A 16741-nucleotide genomic window follows, 5' to 3' on the forward strand; every position below is an offset into this window, starting at 1 on the left:
TTTTCAGCACACAGCTCAAAAAGTTCCTTGAGGTAGGGGAACACAAATTATACATATGTATTCCTTTGCTAGAAGTTCCTTGTGGTAGGGGAACACGAATTATACCTATGAATTCCTTGTGTGTTGTAGAATGTAACTAAGAAGAGTGGGAGCAGAGACTGGAACCCCCTATCTTGTATTTAAATTTTTAAAGATGGAATAGAATAAAGAGTCAGGTGACGAGTGCTCATACTCCTTTAAGGCTCAGGTTAGGTGACTGAATGTGTGCGGATGTAAGCAAGATGAGAAGAAAGGAGGAGAGAGTGTCGGTATTTTTGAGGATAAAAGCCTAGATATTTTGGCTCTGAGTAAAAACATTGCTCAAGGTTGAAGGGAACAATGGTTTAGGAATGTCTGAGGGGCAAAGTCAGGAGTTGGTGTAGGTTCAAAAGCTAAGGAAGGGGATAGTCCTACTTTAGCGTTAAAACTGGAGTTATGAGAATGTGTGAAAAAGTGCAAGGAAGTAAGCTCCAGACTGATATAGTTAAAAATGAAAGTGGATTGTGAGTGATGGATGATTGTTAGAGCTTATGCACCTGGCCATGAGAAGAGAGATGGTGATATGGTTAAAAATGAAAGTGGATTGTGAGTGATGGATGATTGTTAGTGCTTATGCACCTGGCCATGAGAAGAGAGACGGTGAGGGGCAAGTGCTTTGGAGCATCTTTGTAAGTGCATCAGCAGTTGATGCAAGAGACTGGGTAGTAGTGATGGGTGATTTCGATAAGAAAATGATTAATGTGGCAATTAAGGGTATAAGTAGAAGGGATTGGGTTTTCAGTAAGGTGAATGGAAATGGTGAATAGCCTGTGGAGTTGTTTGCTGAAAAAAGGCTGGTGATTGGGAATACCTGGTTTAGAAAGGGGCACCTCCGGAAGTATCCCTGGGGATAGGGGAGAAAGAATACTTCCCACATATTCCCTGTGTCTCGCAGAAGGCAACTAAAGGGGGCGGGAGCAGGGGGTCTGGAAACCCTCCCCTCCTTGTATTTCATTTTCTTAAAGGGGAAAGAGAAGGAGTGAAGTGGAGAGTGCTCATCCTCCTCAGAGGCTCAGATTAGCGTGGCTGAATGTGTGTGGATGTAACAAAGATGGGAGGAAAGGAGAGATAGGTGGTGTGTTTCAGGAAAGAAACCTGGATGTTCTGGCTCTGAGTGAAACACAACTCATGGGTAAAGGGGAAGAGTGGTTTGGGAAAGTCTTGGGAGTAAAGTCAGGGATAAGTGAAAGGACAAGTGCTAAGGAAGGAGTAACACTACTCCTGAAGCAGGAGTTGTGGGAGTATGTGATAGAGTGTAAGAAGGTAAATTCTAGATTGATGTGGGTAAAACTGATAGTGGATGGAGAGAGATGGGTGATTATTGGTGCTTATACAACTGGTCATGAGAAGAAAGATCATGAGGGGCAAGTGTTTTGGGAGCGGCTAGGTGAGTGTGTCAGCAGTTTTGATGCAAAAGACTAGGTTTTAGTGATGGGTGATTTAAATGCAAAGGCAGTTGAGAGTATAAATCAGTGTACATGGGGTATTCATTGTTGTAAATGGAAATGGTGAAGAGCTCATGGATTTTTTTTTCATTATACTTTGTTGCTGTCTCCCATGTTAGCGAGGTAGTGCAAGGAAACATGAAAGAATGACCCAACCCACCCACATACACATGTATATACACACACGTCCACACACTCGCATATACATACCTATACATTACAACGGATACATATATATACATACAGACATACATATATACACATGTACATAATTCATACTTGCTGCCTTTATTCATTCCTGTTTGAAGGAATAGTGGTTTCAACAATGATATATGGTTGCAAGGCATGGTCTGTAGATAGAGTTGTGTGGAGGAGGGTGGATGTGTTGGAAATGAGATGTTTGAGGACAATATGTGGTGTGAGGTGGTTTGATCGAGTAAGTAATAAAAGGGTAAGAGAGATGTGTGGTAATAAAAAGAGTGTGGTTGAGAGAGCAGAAGAGGGTGTTTTGAAATGGTTTGGTCATATGGAGACAATGAGTCAGAAAATATTGACCAAGAGGATATGTGTCGGAGGTGGAGGGAACGAGAAGTGGGAGACCAAATTGGAGGTGGAAAGATGGAGTGAAAAAGATTTTGAGTGATCAGGGCCTGAACATGCATGAGGGTGAAAGGCGTGCAAGGAATAGAGTGAATTGGAATGATGTGGTTTACCGGGGTCGACGTGCTGTCAATGGATTGAACCAGGGCATGTGAAACGTCTGGGGTAAACCATGGAAAGTTCTGTGGGACCTGGATGTGGAAAGGGAGCTGTGGTTTCGGTGCATTATTACATGACAGCTAGAGGCTGAGTGTGAACAAATATGGCCTTTGTTGTCTTTTCCTAGCGCTACCTCGCCCACATGAGGGGGTTGTTATTTCATGTGTGGCAGGGTGGTGATGGGAATGAATAAAGGCAGACAGTACGAATTATGTACATGTGTATATATGCATATGTCTGTGTATGTATATATATGTATACGTTGAGATGTATAGGTATGTATATTTGCGTGTGTGGACGTGTATGTATATACATGTGTATGTGGGTGGGTTGGGCTGTTCTTTCGTCTGTTTCCTTTCGCTACCTCACTAACGCGGGAGACAGCGACAAAGCAAAATAAACAGATAGATAAATAGATAAATGATAGGTGTGTGAAAGAGAGACTTTTGGATGTAAATGTACTGAAAGGGGCAGCTTGAGGGATGTCTGATCTTTATCTTGTGGAGGCAAAGGTGAAGGTTTTTAGAGGTTTTCAAAAAAGAAAAGAGAATGTTGGGGAGAAGAGTAAGTGAGCTTGGAAAGGAGACTTGTGTAAGAAAGTACCAGAAGAGATTGAGTGTAGAATATCAAAAGGTGAGAGCATATGACATAAGGGGAGTGGGTGAGGAATGGGACATATTTAGGTAAGAAGAGTTGGCTTGCGCTAAAGACGCATGTGGCATGAGAAAGGTAGGAGGTGGGCAGAAAGGGTAGTGAGTGGTGGGATGAAGAAGTAAAGTTGTTAATGAAGATTAAAGAGAGGCATTTGGATGATACTTGCAAAGGAGTGCAGATGACTGGGAGATGTATAAAAGAAAGCAGCAGGAGGTCAAGAGAAAGGTGCAATAGGTGGAAAAGAGGGCAAATGAGAGTTAGGGTGAGAGAGTATCATTAAATTTTAGGGAGAATAAAAAGATGTTTTGGAAGGAGGTAAATAACGTGCATAAGACAAGAGAACAAATGGGAATACGGTAAAGGAGCCAAGTGGGAAGTAATAACAGGTAGTGATGAAGTGAGAAGATGTAGTGAGTATTTTGAAGTTTTGTTGAATGTGTTTGATGATAGAGTGTCAGATATAGGGTATTTTGGTCAGGGTGGTGTGAGTGAGAGGGGTTATGGAGAATGGTTTGGGTATGAGAAAAGAGGTAGTGAAAGCTTTCTGGAAGATGAAATCTGGCAAGGCAGTGGGTTTGGATGATATTGCAGCGGAATTTATTAAGAAAGGGGATGACTGTGTTGTTGTTTGGTTGTTAAGGATATTTAATGCATGTATGGTTTGGGCACATGGAGAGGATGAGTGAGGAAAGATTGACCAAGAGGATATATGTGTCAGAGGTGGAGGGAACAAGGAGAAGAGGGAGACCAAATTGGAGGTGGAAAGATGGAGTGAAAAAGATTTTGTGTGATCGGGGCCTGAACATGCAGGAGGGTGAAAGGAGGGCAAGGAATAGAGTGAATTGAAGCGATGTGGTATACCGGGGTTGACGTGCTGTCAGTGGATTGAAGCAAGGCTTGTGAAGCGTCTGGGGTAAACCATGGAAAGCTGTGTAGGTATGTATATTTGCGTGTGTGGACGTATGTATATACATGTGTATGGGGGGGGGTTGGGCCATTTCTTTCATCTGTTTCCTTGCGCTACCTCGCAAACGCGGGAGACAGCGACAAAGTATAAAAAAAAAAAAAAAAAAAAAATGGATCATGGTGAAGTGCCTGAGGATTGGCAGAATGCATGCATAGTGCCATTGTACAAAGGCAAAGGGGATAAAGTTGAGTGTTCAAACTACAGAGGCATAAGTTTGTTGAGTATTCACTGGAAATTATACGGAAGGTTATTGATTGAGGGGGTGAAGGCATGTACAGAGCATCAGATTGGGGAAGAGCAGTGTGGTTTCAGAAGTGGTAGAGGATGTGTGGATCAGGTGTTTGCTTTGAAGAATGTGTGTGAGAAATTCTTAGAAAATCAAAAGGATTTGTATGTAGCATTTATGGATCTGGAGAAGGCATATGATAGAGTTGATAGAGATGCTTTTTGGAAAGTCTTATGAGTATATGGTGTGGGAGGTAAGTTGCTAGAAGCAGTGAAAAGTTTTTACCAAGGATATAAGGCATGTGTACGAGTAGGAAGAGAGGAGAGTGATTGGTTCCCAGTGAATGTCGGTGTGCGGAAGAGGTGTGTGAGGTCCCCATGGTTGTTCAATTTGTTTATGGACGAGGTTGTTAGGGAGGTAAATGCAAGAGTTTTTGAGTTAGGGGTGAATATGCAGTCTGTTGGGGATGAGAGGGCCTGGGAAGTGAGTCAGTTGTTTGTCAATGATACAGCACTGGTGGCTGATTTGAGTAAGAAACTACAGAAGTTGGTGACTGAGTTTGGAAAAGCATGTGAAAGGAGAAAGTTGAGAGTAAATGTGAATAAGAGCAAGGTTATTAGGCTCAGTAGGGTAGAGGGACAAGTAAATTGGGATGTAAGTTTGAATGGAGATAAATTTGAGGAAGTGAAGTGCGTTAGATATCTTGGAGTGGACTTGGAGTGAATGGAACCATGGAAGCGGAAGAGAGTCACAGGGTGGGGAGAGGACAAAGGTTCTGGGAGCGATAAAGAATGTGTGGATGGTGAGAACGTTATCTCGGAGAGTAAAAATGGGTATGTTTGAAGGAATAGTAGTTCGAATAGTATTATACGGTTGCGAGGCATGGGCTGTTGATAGTGTTGTGCGGAGGAGGGTGGATATGTTGGAAATGAAATGTTTGAGGACAATATGTGGTTTGATCAAGTAAGTAATGAAGGGGTAAGAGAGAGGTGTGGAAATAAAAAGAGTGTGGTTTGAGAGAGCAGAAGAGGATGTGTTGAAATGGTTTGGACATATGGAGAGAATGACTGAGAAAAGAATGACAAAAAGGATATATCTGTCGCAGGTTGAGGGAACAGGGAGAAGCGGGAGACCAAATTGGAGGTTGAAGGATGGAATAGAAAAGATTTTGAGCGATCAGGGCCTGAATATACAGGAGGGTGAGAAGCATGCAAAGAATTGAGTGAATTGGAACGGTGTGGTATGCTGGTGTCAATGTGCTGTCAGTGGACTGAACTAGGGCATGTTAAATCTCTGGGGTAAACCATGGAAAGGTCTATGGCACCTGGATGTGGATAGGGAGCTGTGGCTTTGGTGCATTACACATGACAGCTAGACACTGAGTGTAAACGAATGTGTCCTTTTTTTGTCCTCTTTCCTGGCACTACTTCACTGAGGCAGGGGGTAGTGATGCTGTATCCTGTGTGGCAGGGTTGCCTCAGGAATGAATGAAGGCTAGCAGGTATGAATATGTACATGTGTATACATATATATATATATATATATATATATATATATATATATATATATATATATATATATATATGTGGCAGTTGAGGGAATAATTGGTATACATGGGGTGTTCAGTGTTGTAAATGGAAATGGTGAAGAGCTTGTAGATTTATGTGCTGAAAAAGGACTGATGATTGGGAATACCTGGTTTAAAAAGCGAGATATACATAAGTATACTTATGTAAGTAGGAGAGATGGCCAGAGAGCGTTATTGGATTACGTGTTAATTGACAGGCGTGCGAAAGAGAGACTTTTGGATGTTAATGTGCTGAGAGGTGCAACTGGAGGGATGTCTGATCATTATCTTGTGGAGGCTAAGGTGAAGATTTGTATGGGTTTTCAGAAAAAAGAGTGAATGTTGGGGTGAAGAGGGTGGTGAGAGTAAGTGAGCTAGGGAAGGAGACCTGTGTGAGGAAGTACCAGGAGAGACTGAGTACAGAATGGAAAAAGGTGAGAACAATGGAAGTAAGGGGAGTGGGGGAGGAATGGGATGTATTTAGGGAATCGGTGATGGATTGCGCAAAAGATGCTTGTGGCATGAGAAGAGTGGGAGGTGGGTTGATTAGAAAGGGTAGTGAGTGGTGGGATGAAGAAGTAAGAGTATTAGTGAAAGAGAAGAGAGAGGCATTTGGACGATTTTTGCAGGGAAAAAATGAAATTGAGTGGGAGATGTATAAAAGAAAGAAACAGGAGGTCAAGAGAAAGGTGCAAGAGGTGAAAAAAAGGGCAAATGAGAGTTGGGGTGAGAGAGTATCATTAAATTTTAGGGAGAATAAAAAGATGTTCTGGAAGGAGGTAAATAAAGTGCATAAGACAAGGGAGCAAATGGGAACTTCAGTGAAGGGCGCAAATGGGGAGATGATAACAAGTAGTGGTGATGTGAGAAGGAGATGGAGTGAGTATTTTGAAGGTTTGTTGAATGTGTTTGATGATAGAGTGGCAGATATAGGGTGTTTTGGTCAAGGTGGTGTGCAAAGTGAGAGGGTTAGGGAAAATGATTTGGTAAACAGAGTAGAGGTAGTAAAAGCTTTGCGGAAGATGAAAGCCGGCAAGGCAGCAGGTTTGGATGGTATTGCAGTGGAATTTATTAAAAAAGGGGGTGACTGTATTGTTGAATGGTTGGTAAGGTTATTTAATGTATGTATGACTCATGGTGAGGTGCCTGAGGATTGGCGGAATGCGTGCATAGTGCCATTGTACAAAGGCAAAGGGGATAAGAGTGAGTGCTCAAATTACAGAGGTATAAGTTTGTTGAGTATTCCTGGTAAATTATATGGGAGGATATTGATTGAGAGGGTGAAGGCATGTACAGAGCATCAGATTGGGGAAGAGCAGTGTGGTTTCAGAAGTGGTAGAGGATGTGTGGATCAGGTGTTTGCTTTGAAGAATGTATGTGAGAAATACTTAGAAAAGCAAATGGATTTGTATGTAGCATTTATGGATCTGGAGAAGGCATATGATAGAGTTGATAGAGATGCTCTGTGGAAGGTATTAAGAATATATGGTGTGGGAGGCAAGTTGTTAGAAGCAGTGAAAAGTTTTTATCGAGGATGTAAGGCATGTGTACGTGTAGGAAGAGAGGAAAGTGATTGGTTCTCAGTGAATGTAGGTTTGCGGCAGGGGTGTGTGATGTCTCCATGGTTGTTTAATTTGTTTATGGATGGAGTTGTTAGGGAGGTGAATGCAAGAGTTTTGGAAAGAGAGGCAAGTATGAAGTCTGTTGGGGATGAGAGAGCTTGGGAAGTGAGTCAGTTGTTGTTCGCTGATGATACAGCGCTGGTGGCTGATTCATGTGAAAACTGCAGAAGCTGGTGACTGAGTTTGGTAAAGTGTGTGAAAGAAGAAAGTTAAGAGTAAATGTGAATAAGAGCAAGGTTATTAGGTACAGTAGGGTTGAGGGTCAAGTCAATTGGGAGGTGAGTTTGAATGGAGAAAAACTGGAGGAAGTGAAGTGTTTTAGGTATCTGGGAGTGGATCTGGCAGTGGATGGAACCATGGAAGTGGAAGTGGATCATAGGGTGGGGGAGGGGGCGAAAATTCTGGGAGCCTTGAAGAGTGTGTGGAAGTCGAGAACATTATCTCGGAAAGCAAAAATGGGTATGTTTGAAGGAATAGTGGTTCCAACAATGTTGTATGGTTGCGAGGCATGGGCTATGGATAGAGTTGTGCGCAGGAGGATGGATGTGCTGGAAATGAGATGTTTGAGGACAATGTGTGGTGTGAGGTGGTTTGATCGAGTAAGTAACGTAAGGGTAAGAGAGATGTGTGGAAATAAAAAGAGCGTGGTTGAGAGAGCAGAAGAGGGTGTTTTGAAATGGTTCGGGCACATGGAGAGAATGAGTGAGGAAAGATTGACCAAGAGAATATATGTGTCGGAGGTGGAGGGAACGAGGAGAAGAGGGAGACCAAATTGGAGGTGGAAAGATGGAGTGAAAAAGATTTTGTGTGATTGGGGTCTGAACATGCAGGAGGGTGTAAGGAGGGCAAGGAATAGAGCGAATTGGAGCGATGTGGTATACCGGGGTTGACGTGCTGTCAGTGGATTGAATCAAGGCATGTGAAGCGTCTGGTGTAAACAATGGAAAGCTGTGTAGGTATGTATATTTGCGTGTGTGGACGTATGTATATACATGTGCATGAGGGTGGGTTGGGCCATTTCTTTCATCTGTTTCCTTGCGCTACCTCGCAAACGCGGGAGACAGCGACAAAGCAAAAAAAAAAAAAAAAAATATATATATATATATTTGTGTATGTGTATGTATATATGTTGAAATGTATATATCCATGCATTGGTGTTTATATGTATATGAGTGGATGGGCCATTCTTCGTCTGTTTCCTGGCACTACCTCACAGATGCAGGAAATGGCAATCAAGTATAGATGAATAACATATACATAGTGACATATTGTTACTTAACACTAGATAGCGCTATCGTAAAGTTATGTGATGAAATTTAAAACCAGGGTTAAACCTATGTATGATACAAGAATTGAAGAGGACAAGATAAAAGCACATTAATCAGGCACAAATATTTACATCATCACTTAACATTCCGGGTAAGATTGTAAACCAAGAGATGCCTTTTTCTTTACACAATTTAACTATAGGAACATGACACTAGATACACTTATTCAGTGAGCAATTCTATGACAAGTTACTATACATGGTTACACTCAGACACAACATGACACAGTCTGACATCTTATAATTTAGTGCAGCTCCACATCACTCAGTGATCGTAGTGATTGGAGTGGCTCATAATGGTCGCAGTGGCTACAGGTTTAAGACAAGGAAAACCTACATTACCTGCTGGGCATGTGATGGCTGAGGGAATCATGGCCAAGCAGTCATCAGGGACTTTTATTGAAGGGGCAGCCAGCTGGGAGTGGCCAGCCATTCCCTGATGTACCTTACCTCAACTATGACTGGGAGGAATGACAACTTACAGTTAATCTTGATTGGTCAGTTGACTGATTGTCACGCCCTCATTCTTGCTGTGATTAGCTGGAGGCCTAAGGTCCAGCCCTCATACCGCTTAAGGTTCAGCCCTGCATCTGATGAGAAGTGACCTTTTCCAGGCCTGACCTCATTGCTGACCCTGGCCAGATGATATTGCAACCTGAGGAAAAATTAGGGGGCCAATATGACAGGCACGACACGCCTTGAGTGACCATTTGGTGTTGGGGTGTGAAATCCCAGGCGGCATGCGAGTGGCTGAGGAATCTGTTGAAACCCCCAGGTCACCACATGACCTATCTATAACATGAACACACAGAACCCACAGGTTCGTAACACCTCCCTCCTTAAAGGAGAAAATTCCTTGAAGAGGATTTTCTTATCTTAAGAGCAGGATAAGCAATCTGTAAGCACATTATGTGCCAACAATAAGATGAATCTTCAAATTGTACTCTTGAAGGAACAAGGCTCACCTAGTTAACCTCTGACTCCTATCCTGGAACTTGCTAGCATTTTTAAGGGGATGATAATTGGTATATACACTGAGATGATTGTTTGAAGGGCACAGATATACAGACAGTTTTATAATGCAAATAACAAAGGCAGAATTTCCTTTTCAATGGCAGGACAATATGTTTGGGCTTGATTAACCTTCTTACCAAAGCAGCTAACAATCTGATCAGCCTCCTCTTCGTCCTCCTGCAAGAGGACAGCACCAGCTCCTACATCACTGGCATCTACAGCTAACATGTTCAGAGCCTGCAAAATAGAACAGTTAAAAAGTTTGGCCCTTAACTGACAAGAGGCTGTCTCACACTGCTCTCTCCAGTTATATATGACATCATTTTTCAATAGGCTTGTGAGGGGGGCTGTAGTTGTGGAAAAGTTGATAATGAACATCCTTCATTACCTCACAATCAGTACACTGGTCACTAGACAATGTGGTGTATGCAGTCTGAGCCTTACCAACAAGGATGTCAGGTTGTAACTTAATTGACCAAGACGACTTAGGCCAAGAGAGCTGATTGGCAACATTTTCAAACGTATGGAAAAATTCAGTTTCATCACATTCACAGAACTTTGGTACAAAAGTTGAGTGTCATAAAATCAAATGCTGGTACTGGCTGTGACACACCCTGTCGTAATTTCTCGTTCCAAAGTTAATCTAATCTGGTCGGTCCATTCCCTTTGTACTTGTGCATTAAGTTTAGCAATCTCTAGTTGAAATTGCAAGCACTCAGGATTGACATTAATATCACTATAGAGCTGGGGATGGGACTCAGATTGACAGGAATGTTCAACGTCAATGGCACTGGTCAGTGGCATGATTAACAAATGAGGAAAGAAACTCCGTAAAGGTAAGAAAAATCCTGGCAGGGTCGCCAATTTGTTTGTTACACAACATGGATAACACTGTCTTAAAGTTATGTGATGAAATTAAATACTAGGGTTAAAACTGTGTGTAATACAAGAAATAAAGAGTACAAGATAACAGAGGCAAATTAATGGGGCTCACATATTTACAGTAACAGTTAACATTCCAGGTAAGCTTTCAAACCAGGAGATCCCTTTCCTTCACACAATTTGACTGTATGAAGATGACACTTGTTACACTTATTCGATGGGCAATTCTATGACAAGTTACAGTACATGGTTAACCCAGGCACAACATGACACAGTCTAACATCTTTCAGTTTAGTGCAGCTCCATATCACTTGGTGATATTAGTGGCTTGTAATGGCCACAGTGGGTTGCAGTGGCTACAGAGTTTGAGGCAAGGAAAACCTACATTACCTGCCAGGCATGTGATGGCTAAAGGAATCATGGCCAAGCAGTCATCAGGGGCTTTTATTGAAAGGGCAGCCTGCCGGGAGCAGCCAGCCCTGCCCTGACCTGTCTCACCTCGACTATGACTGGGAGGAACGACCACGTACAGTTACTCTTGATTGGTCGTAAGACTGATTGTCACGCCCTCATCCTGACTGTAATTGGCTGGAGGCCTAAGGTCCGACCCTCATACTGCTTAAGGCCCAGCCCTGCATCTGATGGGAGGTGACCTTTCCCAGGCTTGACCTCGTGGCTCACCCCAGCCAGTTGACAATGCAACCTGAGGAAAAATTAAGTGGCAGATGTGACAGGCACACCGTGAGTGACCATTCGGTGAGGGGGTGTGAAATCCCAGGTGGCATGGAAGTGGCCGAGGAATCTGTTGAGACCCCCAGGTCATCATGTGGCCTACCTATAACATACAATCTATGACATGAACGCACAGAGTACACAGGTTTGTAACAGTGCATGTACATACACAAACACAGGCATTTACAGATATATACATATACATATTCATACTTGCTTGCCTTCGATACATTCCCGGTGTCACAGGAAACAACATCGCTACCTCCCATTTCAGCAAGGTAGCGCCAGGAAAACAGACAAAAAGGCTACATTCATTCACTCAGTCTCTAGCCCCACAGACCTTTCCATGATTCACCCCAGACATTTCACATGCCCTGATTCATTCCATTGGCTGTGCACTCAACAAACTTGTACCTTTGTAATTGGAACATTAACCTTTGTTCCCTTTGCCTTTACACTGTGGCACTTCACAAATACTCTGCTAATCGAAAGGCATTTCACCATGATCCATGTAGTCATTGAAAATCCTAACTAACTGGTCTTAAGAAATTCAGCTGCAGTACTATGCATTTCAGCTGCCTTGCCACATTTCTTAATACATAAAGCTTTCATTACCTTTTCCTTTTCTCCAAACCACTTGCCATACCTCTATCATTTTGTGTACATCCATTACCCAAACTTCCTATATTTGCCAGCCTTATCATCAAGGACATTCAATCATCCTTCAGAATACTCACTTCATCTCCTCTTCACCTTGTCACTGTCTGGTACCACTTCCCCATGAACTCCCTTTTCTGATGTTTCCATTCATCCTCTTTTATTCTCACTTCATTAACCTCCTCCCAAAACATATACTCCCTGAAGTTTGCTGATATTCACTCGCCCCAACTCTCATTTGCTCTCTTTTTCAGTCCCCTAAACTTTCCTCCTCCTCTTCTGCTGCTTTCTCTTTTTTTCATTTTCCAATCATTGGCCCATAAACCCCTCTTTGTCTCTTTCACATGCAACTTCATCAAGCTGCCACTCGGTATGCTTTCTCAACTGCCCGGTTCTCACCGTCTGCATGCCACTCATTTCTCTTACACACACATGGCAGCACTGCTCTAAATACTTCCTATTCCCCACCTACTCCTCTAGCTTCGTTAACTCTCACCACTCGCTGCTAACTTTTCCAAACTCACATACCTTAACTATCCCTCTTCACTCGTGTCATTTCTGCTTTTTTGAAAGTCTGCACAAATATCCATTTTTTCTGCTTTCCCCTCTCATCACATCCATATGTAAGTCTTTTTTGCACACCTATTAGTGATTTGAACTTAGCATTATGATGGGACTCTGAGGCTGGAGGCCCAGGTTCATTGCACTGCTTGCACCCCATGGCATTAGTGTTACTTTTAAGTAGAGTTATACCATTATGAATCAAGGAATATGTATGATGAGCACTATATGCTTGTAGTAGCTTGTGGCAAAATCTTCTTTTAGGTACTTGCAGGTAGGTACTCTTTGCTCCCCTTGCTTCACTTTTTCCTCAGCCTTAATTCTGCTTTCATTGTTACATATATCTGAGCCATCCCTTTGTTTTCAAGCACATACATGCTATATCCAATGAAGTCATTTATTGACTTATGTTTTTATGCTTGTCGAAAAATTTAGAAAATGTTGTAAACATTGATTTTAGATCTTTAATGTGTGAAGGTATAAAGGTTGTTTGTAACATGTTTTGATAGTTATTTTCTTTGTAACTACATGGTTCAAATTTAAGGTATTCTTTATGTAATTAGGTCACTAGCTTTTATCCCTGGGGATAGGGGAGGAAAAATACTTCCCATGTATTCCCAACATGTCCCCTCCCCTTTTTTTTTTTTTTTCTTTTGCCGCTGTCTCCCGCGTTTGCGAGGTAGCGCAAGGAAACAGACGAAAGAAATGGCCCAACCCACCCCCATACACATGTATATACATACATCCACACACACAAATATACATACCTACACAGCTTTCCATGGTTTACCCCAGACGCTTCACATACCCTGATTCAATCCATTGACAGCACGTCAACCCCGGTATACCACATCAATCCAATTCACTCTATTCCTTGCCCTCCTTTCACCCTCCTGCATGTTCAGGCCCCGATCACACAAAATCTTTTTCACTCCATCTTTCCACCTCCAATTTGGTCTCCCACTTCTCGTTCCCTCCACCTCCAACACATATATCCTCTTGGTCAATCTTTCCTCACTCATTCTCTCCATGTGCCCAAACCATTTCAAAACACCCTCTTCTGCTCTCTCAACCACGCTCTTTTTATTTCCATCTCTCTTACCCTTACGTTACTTACTCGATCAAACCACCTCACACCACACATTGTCCTCAAACATCTCATTTCCAGCACATCCATCCTCCTGCGCACAACTCTATCCATAGCCCACGCCTCGCAACCATACAACATTGTTGGAACCACTATTCCTTCAAACATACCCATTTTTGCTTTCCGAGATAATGTTCTCGACTTCCACACATTCTTCAAGGCTCCCAGAATTTTCGCCCCCTCCCCCACCCTATGATCCACTTCCGCTTCCATGGTTCCATCCGCTGCCAGATCCACTCCCAGATATCTAAAACACTTTACTTCCTCCAGTTTTTCTCCATTCAAACTTACCTCCCAATTGACTTGACCCTCAACCCTATTGTACCTAATAACCTTGCTCTTATTCACATTTACTCTTAACTTTCTTCTTTCACACACTTTACCAAACTCAGTCACCAGCTTCTGCAGTTTCTCACATGAATCAGCCACCAGCGCTGTATCATCAGCGAACAACAACTGACTCACTTCCCAAGCTCTCTCATCCCCATCAGACTTCATACTTGCCCCTCTTTCCAAAACTCTTGCATTCACCTCCCTAACAACCCCATCCATAAACAAATTAAACAACCATGGAGACATCACACACCCCTGCCGCAAACCTATATTCACTGAGAACCAATCACTTTCCTCTCTTCCTACACGTACACATGCCTTACATCCTCGATAAAAACTTTTCACTGCTTCTAACAACTTGCCTCCCACACCATATATTCTTAATACCTTCCACAGAGCATCTCTATCAACTCTATCATATGCCTTCTCCAGATCCATAAATGCTACATACAAATCCATTTGCTTTTCTAAGTATTTCTCACATACATTCTTCAAAGCAAACACCTGATCCACACATCCTCTTCCACTTCTGAAACCACAGTGCTCTTCCCCAATCTGATGCTCTGTACATGCCTTCACCCTCTCAATCAATACCCTCCCATAATATTTACCAGGAATACTCAACAAACTTATACCGCTGTAATTTGAGCACTCACTCTTATCCCCTTTGCCTTTGTACAATGGCACTATGCACGAATTCTGCCAATCCTCAGGCACCTCACCATGAGTCACATACATTAGATAACCTTACCAACCAGTCAATAATAGAGTCACCCCCTTTTTTAATAAATTCCACTGCAATACCATCCAAACCTGCTGCCTTGCCGGCTTTCATCTTCCGCAAAGCTTTTACTACCTCTTCTCTGTTTACCAAATCATTTTCCCTAACCCTCTCACTTTGCACACCACCTCGACCAAAACACCCTATATCTGCCTCTCTATCATCAAACACAGTCAACAAACCTTCAAAATACTCACTCCATCTCCTTCTCACATCATCACTACTTGTTATCACCTCCCCATTTGCGCCTTTCACTGAAGTTCCCATTTGCTCCCTTGTCTTACGCACTTTATTTACCTCGTTCCAGAACATCTTTTTATTCTCCTTAAAATTTAATGGTACTCTCTCACCCCAACTCTCATTTGCCCTCTTTTTCAACTCTTGCACCTTTCTCTTGACCTCCTGTCTCTTTCTTTTATACATCTCCCACTCAATTGCATTTTTTCCCTGCAAAAATCGTCCAAATGCCTCTCTCTTCTCTTTCACTAATAATCTTACTTCTTCATCCCACCACTCACTACCCTTTCTAATTAACCCACTTCTCACTCTTCTCATGCCACAAGCATCTTTTGCGCAATCCATCACTGATTCCCTAAAAACATCCCATTCCTCCCCCACTCCCCTTACTTCCATTGTTCTCACCTTTTTCCATTCTGTACTCAGTCTCCCCTGGTACTTCCTCACACAAGTCTCCTTCCCAAGCTCACTTACTCTCACCACCCTCTTCACTCCAACATTCACTCTTCTTTTCTGAAAACCCATACAAATCTTCACCTTAACCTCCACAAGATAATGATCAGACATCCCTCCAGTTGCACCTCTCAGCACATTAACATCCAAAAGTCTCTCTCTCGCGCACCTGTCAATTAACACGTAATCCAATAACGCTCTCTGGCCATCTCTCCTACTTACATACGTATACTTATGTATATCTCGCTTTTTAAACCAGGTATTCCCAATCACCAGTCCTTTTTCAGCACATAAATCTACAAGCTCTTCATCATTTCCATTTACAACACTGAACACCCCATGTATACCAATTATTCCCTCAACTGCCACATTACTCACCTTTGTATTCAAATCACCCATCACTATAACCCGGTCTCGTGCATCAAAACCACTAACACACTCATTCAGCTGCTCCCAAAACACTTGCCTCTCATGATCTTTCTTCTCATGCCCAGGTGCATATGCACCAATAATCACCCATCTCTCTGCATCCAGTTTCAGTTTTACCCATATTGATTGAGAATTTACTTTCTTACATTCTATCACATACTCCCACAACTCCTGTTTCATGAGTAGTGCTACTCCTTCCCTTGCTCTTGTCCTCTCACTAACCCCTGACTTTACTCCCAAGACATTCCCAAACCAATCTTCCCCTTTACCCTTGAGCTTCGTTTCACTCAGAGCCAAAACATCCAGGTTCCTTTCCTCAAACATACTACCTATCTCTCCTTTTTTCACATCTTTTTTACTTTTCAAAAAAAAAAAAAAAAGGAACAGAAAGGGGCCAAGTTAGGATATTCCTTATGAGGATAAGTCCTCCATTCTTAATGCTACCTCACTAATGTGGGAAATGATGAATATGTGTGGAAAAAATATATATATTTTAAATTAGTCATTATTTAAAAGTGAGAATAAGTTTTTGTGTGATCAGGAGCGTGAAGTTGAACTTCAAGTGCAACAGCAGAGACAGCGGGAGGCTCAGCGGCAAGCTGCAGAAGAAGCAAGGCAGAAAAACTCTGGCCTTAAGTGGGCAGCACGGGCTCAAGCCAACCCTGCACCTTCACAACCAGTTAAATCTCTATTAGAAATTCAAGCGGAGGAGGAAAAGGAGCTAAGAAAGGTACTATTTCCAAGCAGATTGAAAGGAATAAAAGGATATGCAGAATTAGCATGTCACTAGTTGTTACAAATGCATATTTTCTGCATGAGGATATACATGGTTTAGTTACAGGGGAAACTGGGCAAGTGAGAGTATGATGG

At 42.4% G+C, this 16741-nt stretch overlaps 1 protein-coding gene across 5 annotated transcripts in view; it reads left to right on the forward strand.

Moving 5' to 3' along the window:
* The window catches only part of LOC139746040 (uncharacterized), a 304925-nt gene that overhangs the window by 158716 nt on the left and 129468 nt on the right, over positions 1-16741 (forward strand). For all 5 annotated transcript variants that reach the window (XM_071656858.1, XM_071656854.1, XM_071656856.1 and 2 more), the window contains exon 13: positions 16413-16601. In XM_071656858.1, the coding sequence (XP_071512959.1) occupies positions 16413-16601 (189 nt within the window). The remainder of the gene's footprint in view (positions 1-16412; positions 16602-16741) is intronic.

Source organism: Panulirus ornatus, chromosome 63, assembly GCF_036320965.1.
Source record: "Panulirus ornatus isolate Po-2019 chromosome 63, ASM3632096v1, whole genome shotgun sequence".
Taxonomy (NCBI): domain Eukaryota; kingdom Metazoa; phylum Arthropoda; class Malacostraca; order Decapoda; family Palinuridae; genus Panulirus; species Panulirus ornatus.